The sequence below is a fragment of the Oikopleura dioica genome, chromosome PAR, assembly GCF_907165135.1.
Source record: "Oikopleura dioica chromosome PAR, OKI2018_I68_1.0, whole genome shotgun sequence".
NCBI lineage: Eukaryota > Metazoa > Chordata > Appendicularia > Copelata > Oikopleuridae > Oikopleura > Oikopleura dioica.
The window spans coordinates 10,170,173-10,185,523 of NC_137293.1; the positions used below are offsets into that span (position 1 = coordinate 10,170,173).

At 41.3% G+C, this 15,351-nt stretch overlaps 4 protein-coding genes and 2 non-coding genes across 7 annotated transcripts; 3 read left to right on the forward strand and 3 right to left on the reverse strand.

Annotated features, from left to right (window-relative positions):
- Positions 1-129: 129 nt before the first annotated feature.
- LOC145702758 (dedicator of cytokinesis protein 7-like) lies at positions 130-6,983 on the reverse strand. Its single transcript, XM_081780023.1, has 6 exons — positions 6,688-6,983; positions 6,427-6,597; positions 2,021-6,386; positions 1,592-1,977; positions 1,323-1,547; positions 130-1,279 (listed from the first exon to the last, which is right to left on the reverse strand). The coding sequence occupies exons 1-6, from the start codon at positions 6,712-6,714 to the stop codon at positions 1,049-1,051; spliced, it is 5,406 nt and encodes a 1,801-aa protein (XP_081636149.1). The 5' UTR covers positions 6,715-6,983; the 3' UTR covers positions 130-1,048.
- A 76-nt stretch (positions 6,984-7,059) lies between these two features.
- On the reverse strand, positions 7,060-7,175 carry TRNAL-CAA (transfer RNA leucine (anticodon CAA)). The gene is made up of 2 exons: positions 7,138-7,175; positions 7,060-7,105 (listed from the first exon to the last, which is right to left on the reverse strand). It is a non-coding gene; the product is annotated as a tRNA-Leu (tRNA).
- A 1,187-nt stretch (positions 7,176-8,362) lies between these two features.
- Positions 8,363-10,116, forward strand: LOC145703489 (fatty acid-binding protein, adipocyte-like). Of its 2 annotated transcripts, XM_081780851.1 has the most exons (5): positions 8,363-8,511; positions 8,900-9,093; positions 9,521-9,690; positions 9,732-9,928; positions 9,971-10,116. In XM_081780851.1, exons 2-5 carry the CDS (start codon positions 9,080-9,082, stop codon positions 10,019-10,021), a joined length of 432 nt encoding a protein of 143 aa, XP_081636977.1. In that variant the 5' UTR covers positions 8,363-8,511; positions 8,900-9,079; the 3' UTR covers positions 10,022-10,116. The 2 variants fall into 2 exon arrangements, with proteins under 2 accessions (XP_081636977.1, XP_081636978.1); XM_081780852.1 differs by lacking the exons at positions 8,363-8,511; positions 8,900-9,093 and adding an exon at positions 9,277-9,300.
- A 204-nt stretch (positions 10,117-10,320) lies between these two features.
- LOC145701744 (myelin P2 protein-like) lies at positions 10,321-10,981 on the forward strand. Its single transcript, XM_081778963.1, has 4 exons — positions 10,321-10,328; positions 10,383-10,552; positions 10,607-10,803; positions 10,846-10,981. Exons 1-4 carry the CDS (start codon positions 10,321-10,323, stop codon positions 10,894-10,896), a joined length of 426 nt encoding a protein of 141 aa, XP_081635089.1. The 3' UTR covers positions 10,897-10,981.
- A 1,309-nt stretch (positions 10,982-12,290) lies between these two features.
- Positions 12,291-15,323, forward strand: LOC145704682 (putative sodium-coupled neutral amino acid transporter 6). Its single transcript, XM_081782154.1, has 11 exons — positions 12,291-12,438; positions 12,485-12,669; positions 12,711-12,768; positions 12,881-13,007; positions 13,624-13,861; positions 13,908-14,051; positions 14,104-14,273; positions 14,400-14,479; positions 14,528-14,753; positions 14,825-14,969; positions 15,016-15,323. Exons 1-11 carry the CDS (start codon positions 12,416-12,418, stop codon positions 15,210-15,212), a joined length of 1,593 nt encoding a protein of 530 aa, XP_081638280.1. The 5' UTR covers positions 12,291-12,415; the 3' UTR covers positions 15,213-15,323.
- On the reverse strand, positions 14,294-14,365 carry TRNAE-CUC (transfer RNA glutamic acid (anticodon CUC)). Its single transcript has one exon. It is a non-coding gene; the product is annotated as a tRNA-Glu (tRNA).
- Positions 15,324-15,351: the final 28 nt, after the last annotated feature.

Genomic DNA, 15,351 nt, shown 5'->3' on the forward strand with positions numbered 1-15,351 from the left:
CTTCAGCAGGTCTCTAGGGCATTTATATACGACCGCAGTTTTTTATTGACCATGATAACCATCAAATCTACACGCGATAACAAACCTTGATACAGCTGATCAGTCGGTTTTATGATAATGGCTCCGGAATTGTAAGATAATTTGCGGAAATCTTGCGTCTGACCTCTTTTTTTTAGCGATTAGATCATAAGACATCAAAGGTCCTCTGTATGATATTGGAAAAATAAATGCTTGAAAGGAAATCAGAGAATTAATTACACACATTTAATCTTTTATCTTTTTATTTTACATGTAGTGCAATGAGAACAAATTAAAAATCAACGATGACAGAAACAAAATCGTCTTGGAATGCTGGGTTAATAGTTCCGAAAGCGGAAGCGGGTTTGGTCGGGGTGTTGTTAGGAGAGGGGCAATGAACGAAGCAGGAGTTGTTTCGATTTCGCTTTGTCTTTGGTGTGGAAGTGGAAATTGCAGACATCATCGATGGAGCTCCCGAGACTGAGAAAATTTGAGGAATCGGTCGAGTGACTCGTTCACGGCGAGCTCGATGCTTGTGGAGGCAATAAGCAGCGAGAAGGATGCCGGAAATGAGGAGAAATAGGCAGGCGAAGACAATGCTGGAGAAAACAGCAATATCAGCGGAGAGAGGAAGGTTGAAAAAAGTCATTTTCGTATTTGCTTTTTTGATTGTGTATTTGTGAATGAATGAAATGTGAAGAATCACACGCGTATTTACAGTGCTCGAGAGAGCTCCATCGGCCATCTGGGATCGTTCGTGAACAGCTGATTGAGAAACAGCATGCTTCCTGCAAAGGTAAAACATTGATTACATAGATACCCGCTGATGGAACTGATAAGATGCGCTGATAGTCATTCCGGGAAATGGCCATCAAAGAAAAGTCATTTTGAGATGTGAGAGGTCTCGGAAGATCAATCACTGAAGGGAAAGTTGAAAAGGAAGGACACTGATTTTTTGCGTAACTGAAGGCATGCGAGAATTGGAATGTAAGACAGTACAGTAAGGTAAATATATATAGAGCTAGATAAATTAGGTTAATAATAGAGGCCGAATATCCTTTTGGATTTGGGCAAAATTCTGTTCTAAGTTGAGGTGATATTCTGAGCGAGAATTGATCATTAGTTCTTTGTTTCTGGAAATGGCACAGCGGCAGACATGCATGAAGTCGATAAAAGCATCACGGAGGTCTTCCCAGTCGAGTATTTCTTGTTCGGTGACTGGTTTTTGACCGAGAAGCTCTCTCGCGAGGTGCAAAGGGCCCTTGAAATATTTTACTAACGTTTTTTTTCAAGATAAATCTTACCTGATTGACCGTCGCTTGAATAGATCCCTGTAATTGCAGTTGTATGATCCTCGTATCGTCAGATTTAAGCGAGTCATACAACGCCAAAGTCTTTGTGGTGATATCCTCTTTTGCAACTTGCAAGGGATTGAGCTCCTCTGTCCAGCTTCTCTTGACTTCTGCTTGTCCAAGAATGTAAGGCATCCGTGTTCTGACTTGTAGGAATGTTTTACGTTTGTATTGAACCTGAACTCAAATTAACGCGATCGCTTACAATGGTAAAGCGTCACCTTTACATCTCCATGAGCTTCCCCAGACGCAGTAAACGGAGTTGCGTAGACGAAATTCGTTAAATTAACGAAATCTTGCCAGTTCTTGAATGGTTTCTGCCATTCTCTTCTATGAACCTTTAGAAAGGTTACCTGCACCGAATTACTGTTTCCAGTTGGCGAAACGCTTTCCATAACGAGTTCTACATCCTCTCCAATAAGAGCGGAAGCTGATTTTCGAACACGATCTGAGACTTCCGATAATTTTGAAGCCATGGGCTCTCGAATGATGAAATCTTTATTCGCGAGAGTGACAGGAAAGGCCGGTCCTCGGTAATGCACTTTGAAATAGCAACCGAATCGTTCATCACCGTAGCGATCGTCTTGTTCGATTGCTTCTTGCTGTGCTGAGTAAATGTTTAGCTTGTCAAAAAGACAATGCATGAATACCTTGAAGAAGCTTTTCTGTGACATTTCTCATGGAATTTACATCCCCCGAAAGAAGATTCAACAGAGTCTGGTAACAACGAATGGATATCTCGGAAATCTTTCCCTTCGAGAAGCTTTTTGCAGCAGCCTCCAAGGACTGCTTGAATCCGTCTAGTGAAACTCTTGTATCTCTCTCTTGCGCAAACATAACTGCGGTAACGTGACCGACCGACAAGCGGAGTTTAGCAGGCTCAGTCACGGCGGAATCGAGAGTTCTATTGATCCAGTCCGAAACAAATGCTTCGCTTTCTAAACTCCTCAAGCCAAGATCTCGTGAAAAGAGAGCTGCTGATTTAGGAAGATTGTCACTATCCGGTGATGGAGCGTACCGGATGATTTCTAAAATGATTGCAGCTTTGTGAAGGTGGCAAAATCCTGCTTCAACTGGATGGGTTTCTTTTTGTTCCTCGGCTAGAGCAGTGAGCGCATCAATCCTTGATAGCGGGCAATAGGCGAGTAAATCTGCGATTTGCATCAAAGTGAAATTTGAAGAGATGTTCTTCGAGTTCAAATCGATGAAATTGTCGACAGCTTCTACCAGACTCAAGATTCTTTCAGTAAACTCGACGTAGTGTTGACGAAACTCGGGTGAATCGTTTTGCGAGTATCCGAAAGACGACAGCTCTTTCAAATGGAAATACAAATTGCCACAATTGACGGTTCTCAGTTCAGAAAAGCTCTGATACCTTCTCAGCCCGAGAAGATTACAAACTCCGACGTTGATCCAGTAAGCAGGCAAGGAGAGGGTTGAAAATCGGACATAATGATCGGAAAGTACTTTCATCATCGTCAATTGAGCTGATTTTGAGACCTCCAAGTTGCCAGAGCTCAGTAAATTTGCGATTTTGATACACATGGCGGAAAGTAACGGAGTGTAAATAAGACAGGGGAGGAACTTTGGCATCTGATTTCGCAAAACCTTCATAAGTCGAGTCAATGAACAGATAGCTGTCCCGTCACAAGTCAAGATATGAATCATGACTTGGCAATAGGAACGGTGCCAGTAATCGCCATCGTCTTTTTCTTTCAGTTCGTAGATTTGTTCGAGAATGTCAATGACGGACTGGAATATCTCGGTCGAGCTATCCAGATCAAGAATAATTCCTTGGTGCGTCTTATCGATGTCGAAAATGGACGATGCAGATGCTCTTCCAGAACCCGAAGTGGCTGTCAATCCACGAGTTTTTATTTGTTTCCACGATCTGAAACTACTTTCAGGAGCCTGATCAGGAGATCTTCCTAGCGACGCTGATTTCTGCTTCAGTAAATTTACAGCTGATCCAGCGCCTTTATTCATCAGATCCAGTTGGTCGATGTTTTTCTTCGAATTCGATGGGTTTCGTTTCCTATCAAGAACGGCTTCAGGTGAATATTTCAGGAGTGTCGTGATGGACAAAAGCATTTGGTTGAACAGAATGAGGTCTTTTTTGTCCATTGCGTTGATGAAATATGGAAATGTCGCTTTGCTGTTGCAGATCTTTCGAATCACCCACAAATTTACTACTAAGAGGATCTGCGCAGACGTGACAGGCATCTTATATTGATGCTTTTCTTTCGTATCGTCTGTGAATAAATGTATCCTGTGAAGAGTTGATTTGACAAAAGGAAGGAAAAGGCGAGCTATTTCTTCGCTCATGTCATCGTAACGATTATCCGCGTCAATGGCCGATTGAATCTTCATGAGCGAGCATAAATTGTAATTTAGTCCATGTACGTCCAAAGGACTCTTGGTACTCATAATCTTGATAACATCAGACATGATTTGCGAAAGAGGATCTTCCCCGAGATAATCTATTGAAGCTTTTTTCTCGTCGATCAGTTCAAAATACGATCCGTGGAAGACGATGAGACGGAAGAATCGAGCACGGAGAATGTTCATTGAATGCGTCTGCTGATCGTCTCCTACAGATCCTCTGGAGACGTCTTTAGTTATATCGTTGTATTGTTTGATCAGGTCAAAGAGTTGTTCCTTGCTGAGAATTTCGACTAAATCTCGGATAAAGAATCCGAACGAAGAGTTCATTCGGCGCGCATCTTCAAATCTATTGCCACTTCTTTTGGCGATTTCTTGAGTGATCCATGTCACGATGCTTTTCAGATAATCGAAAAAGCGTTCAGAAATTGTGTTCGATTTACCCTTCTCGCTGGAGAGCTGTAATTTATGCTCAGTAGCCGATTTAGTGATGAATTCCAAAAAGAACCAGACATTTTCAAGCACTTTTTCCTTCGAGGAATTCGAGCAAACGACCATTTGAAAAGCGAGTTCTTCGAACAACGGTCGTTTTATCTCATCTTTAGAAGGATTCATCGTCGATGGGGATGTTTTCATCGTCGATTTTTTCTTCGGGGTCAAATCAGGATTTGAAGCGGATGGATTCATCCTGGAAAGTCCTAAAGTTTCGGAATAGCTGGAATGGCGGTTGATTGATGCACCACTTGGCTTGGAACTGGTATTTTTCGATTTCATTGTGTGGCGAATCCAGTCTTTTCGCCCTAAAGTTGGGACATTTTGATCGTATGAGCTTTCGTCCATTATTCCTTCTCGCAGGACAAAGTAAACGTATTGCTCCAAATAGCGATTTCGCCCATGGGCGTCCCTCTTCAACGAATGATCTTCATGAATTCTTGAGACGAGAGAAACAAGAGTGTTGAAGGCTGCTTGAGCAATAACAATTCGCTCCGTCAAAGGTGGATTTACGATGAGCCAGACTATTCGATTGAAAACTGTGTGCAAATGTTTAATGACCGAGCTCATAGCAGAATTTTGCGCTAGCGATCGAATTGAGCACAGAAGATCTTCATGAAGCTGCTCGACTGGCATTCTCCTCCCCGCAACGGTCGTAAATGTGTCTTCAGCTTCAAGCTTTTCTGCAGCCAAAACGCATTTGAGAAAGTAATGCACATTTCTGTCTTCAATATGGACGTTTGAATCGATCAAGACGTTTACTTTGAAAAGAGATTTCCTGTTTTCAAGCCATTTGACGCCGGGCAAATTTGCATCGGGGCTGATTCTTCCATAGCCACTTGGTGGTGGGTGAGAGCAGACGGGTAAATTAGCCTGTTGATTCATCAGGTGTTGATTAGCATTCATCAGTGGGAGCCAACTGAAACCGACGGGGAGTTGTCGGCCTTCTTTGACGGAAATGTGGAAGAAGGTAAAGTAAAGATGGTGGTCAGGAGTTAGATTTGAAGGAACTTCGACCTTGATTTCGTCGAGAAAGGTCGGATGGCTGCGATGATAGGCGACGCTCGAGACATGGTGTGATTTCATGATTCCGTCTTCGCCAAAAATCGCCGGCAAAGTTTCGAACTCGTTTCTGATTTCAATTTGCACGGCGATATTACGCGCTCGTTGATGATTTGAAAAGTTCACAGAGGTCGGGAAGATGTAGAGGACGTTTCGATAAGTGACAAGAGGTCTTGGCACTCGATTTTCTACTGGGAATTCGCGAACCATTTGTCCGATAGTTTGCGGGATGTCGTTTCGCCAGGGTTTGAGTTTTTGACCATCGTCGCTGCGGATATTGTGAAGGTCGACGGGGGACATGAGCGAGATGGAAAACTCGCAGTTGACGGTTCTTTGCTTATATTTTTGTGGGTTTTTGCAGACGTCGACGATGTGCCAGCAAATCTGCTCATCGGAGAGCTTTTCGTTGTCAGTCTTGTACACCTGCTTGATGGAGAAATCGATAGCTCCATTAGGCGGGATGAACTCACTGCCAGCACCCGAGGATTCATCTTCAATGCTAAACGAGCTGTTGCTTGTTCGATCCGAGTCGGAAAACACGGAATACGTTTCACTTTCATTGCTTCTCCTTCGATTCTCTGAAGAATGATGAGTGAACTTCCGCCGCTTCAGTCCTGCGAAAGCCACGAATGTCCACGCAAATTGCATTCGATATTGGCTCAGCAAGGACTCGTTGTTTTTCGCGGCGAGGCGAATCTTCTCCCTCTTTGCTTCTGGAACATCCTTCTGATAAGCTTCTATTGGATCGTATTGGTCACTTTGGAAGCACTTTTCGATCTTCAACAGTATGACGTATTCGTCTTTGTTTTCTTCCAAATTGAAAACGGGAAATATCTTGTCCGCCGCTGTAAATTCGAAGTTGAAGTTTTCCGTCACTTTTCTCTTCTCCTTCATGTCGTAAATCGAGATCGATCCGAAGAGTCGTTCAAAGTTCTTGACCTCCCACTTCAGATGGTTGATTCTGAGGATGAAGGTCAGGGGCATTTTGAGGCATTTCTCCGGCACAGATGGAATCTCTCGCGACTCATATTCTTCTGCTTCTGTTTTGAGCTTTGGCGGGGCAATAAGGGAGTATAAAAGCTAAAGAATGAATGAAGAATCATAGATTTTTGCGCTTTACCTTCGGTCTATCCCAAGAAATCTTCATTCTAGGGCTCATTTCCTTCACCGACTGCAGAGTTACTGACTTTGTCGGAGGCCTAGGAAAGCTTTCTTCTGTTCTCAAAGTCGTTTTCATTTTCTTACAGTTTTCTACGAGATCTTGCTTAAAGTACATTCGTTCCACGGAATTCTAAAGTTGTCGGTCATTCACTTTTCAACTCTCTATTTTAGCATTTTAGCTTGTCGGTTTTGCGACAGTTCGTCTTTGTTAGCTACTTACAAATGCATCCGTCGGTTTTATGGTCATCCATTCAGCTGAATAGGTTTTTATGGCTTGGTGAGCGACTTCGTCGACTTTTCGTGGCTGAAATTGATGAACAAACGGGCTATTTTAGGCTTTTCCAAATCTGTAAGATCTCTAGAATGTTTTTGTTGGTTTCGAAAGCTTTCCTGTAGCGTTCTATGCTGATTCTCTCGAACGGCATCGCTCATCTGAAAATGAAAGAGCGTTAGTTCTCTACTTTTGGCTTTTTAATTTGGTAAATTTAAAAATCCTGTTCTCTTGTTTTTCTCGCTCTTCGAAGCACTTGATTGCTCGAAAGGCGCGCTCCGGGAAAAAAAAAAAGAAAAAAAAACAAAGGCGAAAAAACTGTGTCAGAAGTGGGATTCGAACCCACGCCTCCAATCGGAGACCAGAACACTCGGTACACTGATACAGTGCAAGCATAGGCTTGAGTCTGGCGCCTTAGACCGCTCGGCCATCCTGACACGGCGGGAGGCCGGCAAAAGCGCTACAGTATTGAGCTTGTTTTTGAAAATGTTTCAGGATTGGACCAGGAAGTGGTGAGGCATCATTTGGAATAATTCGACGATTGAAACACTTTTTTTTGATTTCTATTATTATTCTAAGATAATTAAAAAAAAACAATCAGAACAGACCAAAGAGAACTTCTGTGATAATTTTTTTATTACAAGGGGGGCTCAAAAGCAGAAGATAGATTTTCTTAGGGAAAAGCTTAATTTTCTGGCTGGCATCTTTTGTCTGAATTGCAGAATTCATTTTCCCCACATTCCATGTCGCTGACACACTCGACAGCTCGACATTTGTTGTAGCTGCAGATCTCGCGCATTCCACAATGGCTGTTCTTCTCACACTCGACAGCAACACATGATTGCTCCTCGCAAATTGCCCTTTCCCCGCAGTCGTTATTTCGCAGGCACTCAACGTCGACGCATCGCTTCGAAGTTTTGTCGCAAACCTTTTTTGCCCCCGAAAATCTGCAATCGCTACAATGTCTGTTCGCGGTGCATTCGACCGTCATGCAAACGTTGGAGACGCAGACTTCCTGCTCGCCACAATGTCTCTTTCGAGTGCATTCGACGATTTTGCAGGTGTTTGAGCGGCAGATACAGCTGCCATCCCGGCACTGAGGAATGGTACTGCTCACCACTTACCAACAGTATCTGCGGAAATAGCAGGAACAAAGAGAAGGACAGAGAAAAAAAGTTTCATTGCTTTGAGAGTTTTTTTTTACTTTGGGAATGAGTTCTTTCCTTGATCTGCTGCTTTTATGGTGGTGGTGGTGGAGCAACACACGCGTTTATTGTTTACGAAAACGTGAGATAATTGTTGATCTCGGAAATATCAAGTATTTTACCGTGTCGTTACTTAACCGAGTGGTCCCGCGCTCTTACACGGGGATTTATTGTTAATTTGCAAACAGAAGTCAGAAAATCAGCGTTTTTCTTTTTATGCGTTTTTAGAAAAAAATCAGCAAAATGTGTTGAATCAATTTCTTATTAATTAATTAATTCGGAGTGAAAATTATCTTTTCATTTGTCTAAAGCGCAGTATCACGAGTCGGGATGATCTGAGATGAGATTATCGATCTCACTGTCGCTGAGTCAGCTACTACGAGCCCTTGACTCTGAATATTCAACAAACTTTTTAATAAAGAGATCAGTACTCCATCGCCACTTCTGACAATCCCAGAAAAGCCTTATTCAAACGAGAAAACAAGGAAGAAACAGAAGCACTCGCAATTCAACAATTCAAAGCGGAAATCAAACGAGTTCTCTTAGTTTGTTTTGAAAATTTTGAGAGGTAAACTTTAGATGATGAATTCGATAGAAAATCACGAGGAGGAGATAAATAAATAAAACTTTAACTTAAATATAACCTAACTTATTCTAGATCAGATATTTCTCCTGAGAAAAGTTATTGCTTAGAAAATCTTAGTTATATTTTCTGTTTTTCGGCTAATACGATATTGAAACTATATGACCTTTGACTTTCATTGTTAATTCAGAAATTTGTTCATTGAAAGCAAATAAGCAAAATAATAAGCAAATAATAATTAAACATAAGAGAGTATACTTCCAAAATCGATTCCACGCTTCAAAAATCGCCCTCAAAAACATACATGTATCCCAACGTGCCAGCTGCCCAATTTGAGGATAAAAACCGATCTGATAATGAATCTTCCTTTTAGGCTCGTCCTCGTTGTTTTTGTTTTCGCATTCGCAAACGCTTTCAAATAGAAGAAACTGAAAACATCATTTTGCTCGGGCTCCAGGGCGAGAGAACACTGACACAATTCTCAGCTTATTCTGAAATCAGAAGCATCAACGACAAACTCCGCTGATTATTTCTGAGAGAAAGCCGATTAAAAATGGGCAAAGAAAGGTAAAAACTTGAGAAAGGAGGGGCCGTTTTTTTTTCTTTGAAGCATCTGTCATTTCTGGTGGGTTTTTTTGTGGAGAACAATAATTAAAAGGAGGCCGATTGTTAAAAGATACAAGCTCATAAAAAGATCATTCTAAGTTTAGAGTCTTTCTTGAACACTTTTTGTCGAAAAGACCGATCTAAAAAGATTCTCAAAAGAAAAATGAGGTAAACAAGAAAAGGAAATGAAATTGGTTTTGAAAAGACTTGCTATGTAGAAAACGCAGCATAAAGTTTTATCGTCTGAGATCAGATGTATTGTTTCACAGGGTGATCCGGTTGGATAAGGCCCAATTAAAGAGACACAAAAGCTCCGCTAGAGATGAGCAGGCAAGAGAAACCAACAGAAAAAGAGGTTGAGAAAGGGGAGCTCACTTGTAATTTTTAGCGAGAAGATGGCAAAGTTCGAGGGCTCCTGGAAACAGGTGGAATCGCACGGACTCGACGAGTTTCTTGCTGCTTCTGGAATCGGCTGGATGAAGAGAAAAATGGCCACGAAATGCAACCCAATTGATCAGATTCAGATTTCCGGAGAAAATCTCACTATTTCTTACACAGGTAAAATCGTCTTTGAGAAACAGAAAATATTTATTGATTAGCCGTCGGAGTAATTTCCGGCTCCAATACGTACAAAATCGGAGGAACTGCCAAGATCAAGAACTATTTGGATGAAGAAGTCGACGCCGATTGCGTTATCGAGGACGAGGAAAAGATCGTGCTCATCATGAAGGGTGGCTCTCTTGGCGAAGTCAGAATATCTCGAGTCATCAAGGACGGCAAACTCCATGTCGAGCAAGTAAGTTCTTAAAAATCAACCATTTTCTAACGCTAGCTTTAGAAAATCATGAGCAAGAACATCGTCGCTAGCCGCGTTTTCGAACGATCCTAATCTTCCTTCAACAGAATGAATGTTCTGTACTCAGAAATCATAAGCTGTCTCCCTTTCTCTTCTCAATTAGTGGACCGCAATTGCCTAATAAATTATTAAAAGAATAATGTTACACAATTGTTTTGATTTTATTGGTTTTTGAAAATCCGAAAACATGGTTTTGCTCGGGCTCCGGGGCGAGAAAACAGTGACCCAAATGTCAGCTTCTTCTAAACTCAGAAACAACAGCAAAAAATCCCGTAACTACGGGTTAAATTACTCTACAGTAGTTTGGAAGAGACACAAAAGCTCCTTCACAGATGAACAGGCAAGAGAAAGCAACAGACAAGGGGAATTGAAAGGGCTCATTTGTAAATTTTAGCCAGACGAGGGCGAATTTCGAAGGCTCCTGGAAGCAAGTGGAGTCGGAGAGATTTGATGAGTTTCTTTCCGCTTTTGGAATCGGCTGGATGAAGAGGAAAATGATGACTTCATCTAACCCAACTATTCAAATTCAAGTTTCCGGAGACAACCTCACTATTTCTTATACAGGTGAAACTTTAATTTTTGAAGAAAATTTTTCTATGATATAATTTCATATATCAGTTGTGGGAGTTATTTCTGGCTCTCACTCGTACAAAATCGGGGGAACTGTCAAGATGAAGAACTACATGCAAGAAGAAGTCGACGCCGACTGCATCATTGAAGACGAGGATAAGATTGTAATCATCATGAAAGGTGGCTCTCTCGGAGACGTCAGAATAACTCGAGTTATCGAAGACGGCAAGCTTCATGTTGAACACGTAAGAGCGTATATAAAAGCTTTATTCTAACAGTTCCCAAAGAAAATCATGAGCAAGAACATCGTCGCGAACCGTGTTTTCGAACGATCCTAACCTTCATTCAGCGGATCTGTACTTAGAATACATAAGCTGTCTCCCTTTCCCTTCTCATTTAGTAAACCGCAATCGCCTAATAAATTTCAATGAAAAAAATTGTTACACAACGCTTTCAATTTTATTGGCAAGGGCCTTTGAAGGTATGAACTTTTTCCTTGACTTGTTTGTTGAAGGAGCGTTATTTGTGTTGTTCGTCGGGCTCTTAAAATTTTTCAAACTCTTAAAAATCAAGAGCAGCTTAGGTTTTACTGAAGCCGATAAAAAATAAGACTTGAGCAGAAAAGCAGATCCGAGAAAAATGTTGATCAGAAAAGAGGAGTGACATTCAAGGTAAGAAAGTGAAGGTTTTACTGCTAATGAAAAATATTTAATAAAGATGAATGATTTTATTAGACTAAAGATCTTTTCTTTACAATTTGAAAGTTTGAGCATTCATTTTTTTGCGATTTACAAATCTTCCAAGAGCATTAAAAAGTTCGGCAACATGCAACATCCCATCGTGTTCGTTACATTCCAAATATGGAAAATTGACTTTTCAGGGAAGGTTATGTTTGCATACAGCCATGGACGAGAAATTTACAGTTGCTGCCAGTAACTTGTAATAAAACTTACTGCCCTCTGTACGAGGAGAACTTCCGGACGGAAATGGGCCATTTTAAATCGAATAAATTATTGAGATTCTAGGGAGCAAAAATGAACATCATCGCTTTTAGCTTTTTGAGATTCAAAATAATGACTGAGCAACGAAAAATGCATATTTCTTGGTATTTTCTCTGATTTCCAGGATGAAGATTGACTACTGATAATTGAAGAGTTCTGACGACAAAAAAATATAATCCGATGCCTTAAATATAATCATTAAAGCTCTCCGAGTACATTTTCTTCCGTTCTTCGTCTTGTTTTACAGATAATTGCTCCTTTATCGCTCCCTTTATCTCCTCTAAAGACCTTGAGAATGTGAGAACACGTGGGACCCACGGCCAGTTCGAATCCTGTGTGTGAGTCCCAGCCTGCTCCAGGCAAAGTCTGAGACTCTCTGAGCACATCAGTCACTAATGGCGGAAAATCATATTCAGAATTTGAATAATTTTTAGAAAAGTCTTTTTGCAAAAGAGTTTTAAAAAGGTTTTTCCATCAGTAAGTTGTTTCGAATATTAGATTTTGAAATAATTTTATAATTATTCAGCCTTTTATTCAATAAAATCACTATATATGTAAACAAATGAACATAATTACAAGAAGGAAAAGATTCATTACATCAACCGTGTTCCAAAAATAAGTAACCGACTCAGAGAAATGCTCGAAATTAGAGAATAAGCGATAAAAGCTCAAGAAGATCGACAAAAATTGACTTACATAACTTGGTGTTGATTTTTTCTTAGACTATTTTTGGCTGCGGACCACTTCGGACAACTTGGCCGTGCCCAAATATTGATCTGAAAGCAGGAAGAGGTCTCGCAAGCGCCATAATTCTGCTGCAGAAACCAGTTACAAGAAGAAAATATTTTATACCGCGATGGCTAATAGAGACGAAGAAATGTAAGTTTCGAGCAAGTTTAGGACGTTTCGGTTAACTTATCATTAGATTAACACAGTCACAATGTCTGGTGGAAAAGCCAGAGAAAGCAGTCACATATGAAGAGTCCTCCTTAGTTGACACTGCTAATGGACAGCCTAATGAAGATAAAGCCCGAGAGGCTCTCGGATACAAAGAAGAAGGAAATGCTGGATTCGCCCTCTCAGTATTTAATCTTATGAACGCTATTCTAGGTATATCAGCATTTACGGCAATTTATGAATCGATTTTTAAGGTTCTGGAATTCTAGGATTAAGTTACGCAATGGCACAGCTCGGTTATATTGGATTTTTGTAAGTTGTTGAAATTTTATAACGTCTATAGACTATAGCGGATTCTGATAAAGACGATAAATGATTTTGAAATCATAAATATTGCCATTTCCTTTTGACATTTTAATTTCAGCTTGATCTGTCTGGCAGTAGCGATCCTTGCCTATTTTGCGATCCATTTACTACTGAGTCTGTGTGCAAAGACAGGAGTGAAATCGTACGAGCGATTAGGCTACAGAGCATTCGGAACTCCAGGAAAAGTAAGTGTTGTCTATCTGTCAAGCAGCGGATGCAACGTACGTACCAATTTTGACACAATAAGGACTGTTTGAAGAGCATTTCTGAACCGGCCGGATCCACACCCCTGGGGGTAAAAGCAAACTTCTTTCTGGTCAAAAGTCAAATAGGTCTGAACTGGCGATTTTCGTAATCCATTGGTACACAAAGTCCAACTTTTAGGCGATTACAAAAACGCTCAGTAAACAAACACCTTAATCACATGATTCCAATTAAGTTACAGTCAATATCAAGTGAAAACTAGTCAGATCTAAAAAACTCGGTGAAGGTAACAAGAATTTCTCTCACAAGCAAATTACGCAATGAAATTTTTACGGCTTGGAAAATGACCATTTACCGCCGTAAACTTTGATTCCATTCAACACTGACCTTTCACACATGCAGATTTTCTTAGAATTAAATCGTCCTTGAGCAAGAATCTGTTTGTTTCCAACATATCGGTTATTATCTTCTTTTCGTAGTACGAAAAGGGGGAGTGGTTGAAAAAGGTCCTTACTTTTTTGCTTATCACAGTCGTTTTTGCATCACGTACCATGCCGAGCTGCTTTCGTAGTAAATCAACTCACAACAGAATTTTAGCTAGTGACAGCAACATGCATTCTAATGCAGAACATCGGCGCCATGTCCAGCTACATGTTCATCATCAAAAATCAGCTCCCCTCAGTTCTTCACACGATCATCTGCGCCACTTCTGAAGAATGTCCAGATCTTTACGGAGAAAATGTTCCATGGTATTTGAACGGAAACATCATTGTCATTGTCGTTGTTGCTTGCATTGTCGCTCCTCTTGCCAGTCTTAAGTCTATTGAATTTCTTGGTAAAAGAACTCTCTTTCCAGTCTAATCATCAGCCGAATTCTTTAGGATACACCAGTGGATTTTCAATCTCCTGCATGGTCTTCTTCACCATCATCATCGTCAGCAAATACTTCATTGGCGTAGAAGACTGCCCGCTGTTTAATGACAGCATCGCCGACGGAACCTGGGACGCGACGCAAGAAGTTACCTGTAAGTTGCGTAAAGGCGAGAACAAAAAGAATTTACGAAATTTTCTTCATAGCTGAAAGTTTACTCAACGCTAATGCAACAAAACTTGGAACAGCTCCAATTTGGGATGCTGAAAACTCGAAAATCTCCGACGAATGCGCCTCCACGTACAAAATGCCTGATCCTTACTGTAACTTGGAAGCCCAGGAGTGCGAAGCCTCTGCTTTCATGATGAATGAAAAGGTAAAAATTGAGAAAAAGTCCTCCCGCACCGGGAATCGAACCCGGGCCGCCGGAGTGAGAATCCGGAATCCTAACCCCTAGACCATGCGGGACTTGAAGAATGTCCTTTAATAATTTATTATAAAGACTGTCTATGCGATGCCTACCATGACTTTCTCCTTTGTCTGCCACACCGCTATCCTCCCCATCTTCGCCGAACTTAGAAGGTGAGTCAGAAACAATCCATAGATCGGTCCATAAGATCCTTTTTTCAGCGGAAGCCACGGAGAAATGCGAAATGTCGCCAAAACATCTCTTGCCAGCTGCTTTTTGCTCTACTTCGTCGCTTCCCTCTTTGGCTACTTCACATTCTACAACTACGTCCAGTCCGACTTGCTCCTTACCTACAACCATTCCGATCCCACGAATCCCTTGACTCTTGTTGTCCGCGTCTGCGTCCTCATCGGAGTCATTCTAACTCTTCCACTCACTCATTTCCCGGTAATCATCCATCTCAGCGACCTTTTCTCAAATTGAGAAATTTGAAATTATGAGATGATGATCATTTTTAGGCCCGAAAAGCTGTGAACTTTCTATTCTTCCCCCAGCACCCGTTCGCCTGGAGCCGTCATTTGGGAATTATGTGCTGTCTGTTGACTCTGTGTGTTACTTTGGTTATCAATGTGCCTGATATTCGTGAAATCTTCGGCTTTGTCGGTAAGAAATGACCCTAATGACTATTTTCTATTCCCAAAATTTCAAGGCGCATCCGCTTCCGGATCCCTCATCTTCATCCTCCCCTCGCTCTTCTACATCAAAATCCAGCGCGACGAAAAGCTCCCCTTCTTCGAAAGCCTCAAGGAATCCCGCCTGCTCATGGGCTCCTTCTGCTTCCTGATCTTCGGATGCATCTTCAGCTTGATGACGCTTGGAATCATGACTGCTGCTAAACTCGGCTGAAGTCAATCCGCAAGCCTTGGATGAACACAAAAACACTTCTTTTCGAAAACCACTCATCGCAAAAATATACTTAGATGAAAGGCGAGCTGCCTTTTCTCTTCGCTGACTTGCCTCTTGTCTGTTCTTTGTCTGTCTTTCT

Coding starts and splice junctions, on each gene's coding strand:
- LOC145702758 (XM_081780023.1), bottom strand. CDS start 6,714: ATGACCATAAAACCGACGGATGCATTT. Junction 6,387..6,426: donor TTTCTTGGGATAGACCGAAG/GTAAAGCGCAAA, acceptor TTCATTCTTTAG/CTTTTATACTCCCTTATTGC. Junction 1,978..2,020: donor CACAGAAAAGCTTCTTCAAG/GTATTCATGCAT, acceptor ACATTTACTCAG/CACAGCAAGAAGCAATCGAA.
- LOC145703489 (XM_081780851.1), top strand. Junction 9,691..9,731: donor TCTCACTATTTCTTACACAG/GTAAAATCGTCT, acceptor TTTATTGATTAG/CCGTCGGAGTAATTTCCGGC. Junction 9,929..9,970: donor GCAAACTCCATGTCGAGCAA/GTAAGTTCTTAA, acceptor CGCTAGCTTTAG/AAAATCATGAGCAAGAACAT.
- LOC145701744 (XM_081778963.1), top strand. Junction 10,553..10,606: donor CCTCACTATTTCTTATACAG/GTGAAACTTTAA, acceptor TTCATATATCAG/TTGTGGGAGTTATTTCTGGC. Junction 10,804..10,845: donor GCAAGCTTCATGTTGAACAC/GTAAGAGCGTAT, acceptor CAGTTCCCAAAG/AAAATCATGAGCAAGAACAT.
- LOC145704682 (XM_081782154.1), top strand. CDS start 12,416: ATGGCTAATAGAGACGAAGAAAT. Junction 14,052..14,103: donor CGCGACGCAAGAAGTTACCT/GTAAGTTGCGTA, acceptor TTTTCTTCATAG/CTGAAAGTTTACTCAACGCT. Junction 14,754..14,824: donor TTCCACTCACTCATTTCCCG/GTAATCATCCAT, acceptor GATCATTTTTAG/GCCCGAAAAGCTGTGAACTT.